At 46.0% G+C, this 6000-nt stretch overlaps 1 protein-coding gene across 2 annotated transcripts in view; it reads right to left on the reverse strand.

Annotated features, from left to right (window-relative positions):
* Nucleotides 1-4283, reverse strand: part of LOC122748571 (amine oxidase [flavin-containing] A-like) — a 107133-nt gene extending 102850 nt beyond the window's left edge. Inside the window, exons 1-2 of one of the 2 annotated variants that reach the window (XM_043994261.1) lie at nt 3919-4283; nt 3517-3661 (exon numbers count right to left, since the gene is read on the reverse strand). In XM_043994261.1, the coding sequence (XP_043850196.1) occupies nt 3517-3625 (109 nt within the window). In that variant the 5' untranslated portion in view covers nt 3626-3661; nt 3919-4283. Of the gene's footprint in view, nt 1-3516; nt 3798-3918 lie in introns of those variants that run through there. The other variant, XM_043994260.1, reaches the window with a different exon arrangement.
* Nucleotides 4284-6000: the final 1717 nt, after the last annotated feature.

Consider the following 6000-nt stretch of genomic DNA (forward strand, 5'->3'; position numbering starts at 1 on the left):
TTCTTTAATTTCACAGGCATCATCTTCCTCTCATTTCCTTCCCTTTAAGGAAAGAGGGATTTAAGCCTCAAGAACTGGCCTTTGCATTCTGCAGTTGTCCTCCCCTTTTGAGGAGAGAGAGATCTAAATTCCCACAAGAGAACATTTGCTTTGTTTTACAAGTCTATGTGACTAATAGCCACAGCAATGTCACTGACAAAAACAAAAATAATGGGAACTTGGGTGGAGGGACTGCTCCTTTTCGGTGAGGAAGAGATGTGTTTTGTCTTCTAACATAAATTTGAGGTGCTCCAGAAAGATGCAAGTAGATATGCCTCCAAGGCAGCTGTATACACAAGACAGGACCAGAGATATTGATTTGAGTGTCATCAACAGAAGCTAAAGCCATGAAAAGGCATATCTTCTTGGAAAGAGGATATAGAATGAGAAACAAAGACCACGGATCAGAGTCTTGGGAATGCCTAAAATTAGGCTGTGGGAAGAATAGGAGTGGCTAACTACTGTTTCTGTTTCCAACCAAAGAAACAGAAAAGGCCCAGCTGTAGAGTTGGAGAAAAACAGAACCAAAAGAGGAGCTTCAAAAAAGAAGTGTGAACAGTGATGTTATAGCTTCAACAGAGTTCAAAAGTTCAAAGTTGAGAGAGTATGTTTTGAACTATTATTATTCAACTTGGAAAAAAATTAAAAAAAGGAAATTAGGCTCAGCCCACTCCCCTCAAAAAAATGCCTTCACCCACTTCCTTTGGGAAATTTTTTCCCCCACTCAATTCAGAATAAAACTATTTAATTAGTGGGAAGGAAGGGGAATGTTTATGATACATATCTCATCTCTGCTACTTATACCTGTGTGACCTTGAACAAGTCATTAAGCTTGTCTGAGTCTCAGTTTCCTTATCTGTAAAAGTTCTAGTTTACAATGACAAAAAATAAAGATAAGGATATCACTGCTGGATATATTTTGTATAGCCAAAAAGTATTTCAAAATAATTTAAAATCCCATAGGTTAAATCCATTTATTTATCAAAATATACAAACTGTCAAACTGACAATTTGTAAAAGCATCCATCTGTTAATGCTTCTAAGTGATGTCTCAGGGACTTAAATTAATTGCATTTCGGGTAATGCATAAAACTCATGGGATACTGCTTAGCAATGAAAAGATTTGTTCTTGAATTAACAGGTGTGATGGATTCGATGCCAATAAAACCCAGTTTATCCTCATGGATTATTAGTGAAATACCTTACAAAAGATATTCTAGTTCCACTCTGGAAGAGTTTTCCACCTTCGATATCTCCACTTCAAGTCACATAATGCAGATCAGAAAAGATAAAATGCCCAAGCCTTTGGTCTACCCAGCATCACTGTTGGCAAGAAACCCATCCCTTGGGGGAACATAAAATGGCTATGCAGAAAAAAAAAAAACTTTCCAGTTCCTCTGTATTTTTAAATTTAATAATAGCTTGGTGTCAGGGAGGAAAATGAGGAGAAATAAAGAAAAGTTATCAAACAATTAGAGGCAAGATCCTTAGAGATGGTACAGGAACTCCCAAAGAAATATCAAATCCAAGGACCAAAGCTTGAATTATGAAGAACTGGCTGGTGGTAAGTAAAGGGTACAAATTCTTATAGGTGCCATTCCACATCTTTTTACAAAAATCTACAAGTATTCTTTTTTTTTGTGGAGACTACACTAAAAGGCCTATTTCCCTAATTTCCCAGATGAAAGGATATAGATGCTATACTACTTGCTACTTTTTTTTCTCCAAATACAGGAGCCAATATTCACCTTCCCCTAAAGCCAAACCCTCTGAAGTCTTTGACAAAGCATCAACACTATACCATGTCCATTAATATCATGTTAGTTCAGCCCTGATGATGTAAGGTGATCTCCAATTTGAGTAAAAAAGGCTATTTTTATCTGTGATTAATTTGGGAGTATGTACAGGGATTCTCCCCAAAGGATTACAAAGAATGATGGCTTGTCTAGGCCTCCGCCATTTAAAAAAAATAGATCCTATACAGGTAAATCAAGGAAGGCATATACCAAGTTCTGCAGATGGGGCTGTGGGCCTTGGAAGGCATGGATGAGTATCTATCCACACCTTCGCACTGACCAACCAACAAAGAGATTAAGGACCCATTTCGTATTTTTGAGTACAGGTATTTCATCATGGATTGACAGTCCAATTAGGATAATGGGGCCAAAAAACCAGCTTTTGAGGTTATGTTCATCTTTGAGATGAAAAGCATTTTGATTTCTTCTACTGAAAACACTATAAGTAAATTCAGAGGTCATACTGAAAACACCCTGTAACAGTGCTGAGTGCTTTCTCATTTGAACAAGTTATCCAAATTAAGAAAAGTCCAAGTCTAAATACCTGTTGATATCATGACCTTTGCTAGCTCTTCTACAGGGTTTCCATAATAAATAATCTCCTTTCCTGAGGCCGCTTAAATTAAGGGGGGATAAGTAAAGAAAGGAGCTGCAACAGAAGCTAGACAATAGCGGCCCCTTAAAAATGGGGGACCAGATTCTCCCTGCTTCTTGTTCTTAAAGGTTTGAACCTCCTCCTAGGGCGAGATCTAAAAAGAGATTCAGACCAGAAGATAGCCATGCTGTTGAGCCCTTCCTAACAATATCACTTCCCTTCTCCTTTCCCATCCTCATATTTACTCTTGCCACAGAAGAGGAGGGAGAAGTGAATGCAAGGAAGCCTTTTAAAACAGGAATAAAACGATAAAGGGGAGAGAGGAGGGCAACTGTAAGACTCCCCATCTCTAAGCCTAAGCAGTTGCATAACTTGACACCCTTTGGGGCTCCTTTTCATATAAACTGCAGGATTCCCAGGCCCAAGATGTGGCCAACTGTTGCTGCTCACATACACACGTGTTATACACACGTAAATATGCCGTTGCACACATCTAACTAGGCTGCTGCAGGTCTCTAAGTGACAGGGCACACACAAAGGGACACTTCCAACAGCTCTATGTGGAGCAAGGACGGCTGGAGTCAGAACAACTGGGTTCAAATCCCAGTTCTGCAGCTTACTAGGTCATTTAGTGTGTGACCAAGACTCGCTCTCTCGGAGCCTCAGTTTCTTCATCTGTAAAATGAGTGGGTTGGCCTAAAATGATGATCTGTGATCTCTAAGACCCTTTGCCAGCCCCAAACTGTGACCCCTAGATCTTGTTATTGTAGGGTCCACAACGTGCTACCCCTGTGTAGGGCTACCCTGCCTCAGTTTCCTCATCTGTAAAATGAGTGGGGTTGGCCTCAGGAGATACAGAACCTTTCCAAGGCCTCCTCTAGCCCTGAATCTATGACTCCTAGATCTCCTTGGTGTGGGGTCCACAACCTGCATGCCCCCAGATGGTGCCTGAGCACTGTGCTGGGCTGTCTGCCTTAGTTTCCCCCTCCGTAAAGTGGGGAGTAAAGGCCTCTGCGCACACAGACAGGCGGGGATACGCGGAGGTCCACCCTCCGACCCCCGCCGCCAAGCCCCGGCCCCACTGACCTGAGATGCCTCCCCCTACGACGACCACGTCGCACTTGCTGGTCGGGAGGTTGATGTCGTCCCGAATCCTCCTGGAGGTCGGGGGAGTGGACCTCGCCGAGGACGCCATGCTCACGCTTGTGTGGGTTCCTCAGAGAGATTCGGTCTAGGGATAGAAGGGGAGAAAGAGGTTGGGGCCGGTGGCCAGGGGTCCGGGATGCGCTCGGCTCCGCTCGGCTCGGCTCGGGCTCGCCCGCTCGGCTCTGCGCTGCACTGCGCTGGCCGGCTGCCTGCCTGAGCCACCCGGCGCGCCAGGGGGTGCTCGAGCTCGCCCGCTCGGCTCTCCCGCCCCGCCTCCTCGTCCTCTGGGTTATGTGGTTGACGCTCCCGCCCTCCCTAGCCACAGACCGAGCTTCAGCCTACCTCGCTCGCCTCGCCCCCTCGCGGTTTCCCCGGGACGTCGCGCGCGCCTCGATCTTATAGCCTGAGCCGGGCGGCGCCCGCGCTGAGCTCCTCCCGCTCACCACTGGCCAAGAGGGGACGGAGGAGGAAGGGAGGGGCGTGGCGGGCTGAGGGGGAACAGGGTGTCAGGTAAAGCCTGCCCTCGCACAGCGCGGCGGCGGAGCCCCGGACCTGGCACGCGTGTCATAGGGAGGGGGGCGGCGGGACGGGCTCACTCAGGCCCCTAAAACGCCTGACGGGCGCTGCTTCTGCTGCTGCGAGCCCCGTGGAAGACCCATGGGGGAAGGCGCGGAGGAGAGGCTGGGGCTGTGGGCCGGAGCCGCGCGAAGCTTCCTCCTGGCACGCACCACCTTGCCCTGGTTACTGAGCATGCCCAGCGTTCAAGGCCAGAGCCTGGCGAAACCTGGCCAGAGGCTGCTGGGGCCGGGGCTTCAAGGCAACGGCTTAAGGAAAGGGCAGGAGGGGGTCCCGGCGGGCCATGCCGGGGAGCCCGAACGAGAAAAGGGCAGGGGGCAAGGCCGAAAAGGGGAGAGACTCCTAAACAAGCGTAACCAACCTTGATCTTGGCTTGACCTCTTGTCTACACAAAGAGCGGGTTCCCTTTGTGATGTCACCAGCCTGAGCCCCCCACCCCCCGCCGGGGACACCGCAGGGGGAAGCTGATGCAGGGAGGAGGCAGCGCTCCCCTCCCCAATCTCAGTAGCTGGGCATAACCAAGAACCCTAGGCTGACAAAATGGGCTTCTCCACCATGATCCTAGAGGTCATTTGCTTTTATAGGTCAGTTAGGTTTTCAAGCCCAAGAGTTCAACCCAAACTGAATAAAAGCTAGAAGACATCCTGGAATTGAACAACAACAACAACAACAAAAGCCACCTGGAAGATGGAGTTGAGGGTTTAAAACGAGGATAAAGGGTAAAATAAGGAACACAAAAGGCATAGCCAGAGATTTCTATTAAAGTTAAAAAAAAAAAAGCCCTATTGAGAGCAAGTGCCCTTAGAAGCTGTATGTGCCAGAGATAAATAGTAGAGAGGCAGTATCAACACTTCCACTGTCAGAGAACCTAGGTGCAAATCCCACCTCTTCCACTTTACCTTTGTGATCTTGAAGAAGTCACAACTTCTCCAGAACCAAATTTTGTCAACTGTGAAATGAAAGGATTGGACTCCAAAATTACTCCCAGCCCTAATCTCATAGAAAGTTTGTGTAGCAATGTGGATAGAGAGGTGGCCTTGGAGCCTGTCAAGCCCCACCTATGGCAGATACTCATGTGACCCTAACTTCTCTGCACCCCAGACAACCCTCCAGCACTATAAATATAAGTGGCAGAAATGGTGCTCATGTGTGTTGCTGGAGGATGCTGGGCAACTCCTTGCTCTGATGAAATAAAAATTCTCATTTAAAAAAAGATGATCTGAAAAAATGATTGGTTTGTGATCTCATCAAATTGGATATTTCCTTTAATAATTCAGAGCACAACTTGTACAACCTTTTCATGTTCTTCCATAAATCTGCCAATGTGGTGGGGCCTTCTTCCATCCTTTGGAATTGAGAAGACACCAATGGACCTCAGTATCCATCCTCAGCTGTTTATGGCTTATCACTCAACTACCCATGAAACCAAATTAAAACTATCAATAGAACCCCTTAGAAATTTGCTTCCAATCAAAGGAATGCCCTTCAATTGGGGAATAGCTAAACAAGCTGTGGTATTTGATTGTAATGGAATATTATTGTGCTATAAGAAATGACAAGCAGGATGATTTCAGAAAGGCCTGGAAAGACTTACATGAACTGATGCAGAGTGAAATGAGCAGAACCAGGGCAAAGTTGTACAAAGCAACAGCAATATTGAATGGTGAATATCTGCTAATGACTTAACTATTCTCAGCAATACAATGCTCCAACACAATCCCAAAGGACTAATGATGAAGCATACTATCCACCTCCAAAGAAAGAATTGACATTGATCGAACACAAGCATGCTATTTTTCACTTTCATTATTTTCTTTTATTTGAGTTTTCTTATACAAAATGACTAAT

The sequence above is a fragment of the Dromiciops gliroides genome, chromosome 3, assembly GCF_019393635.1.
Source record: "Dromiciops gliroides isolate mDroGli1 chromosome 3, mDroGli1.pri, whole genome shotgun sequence".
NCBI classification, from domain to species: Eukaryota; Metazoa; Chordata; class Mammalia; order Microbiotheria; family Microbiotheriidae; genus Dromiciops; species Dromiciops gliroides.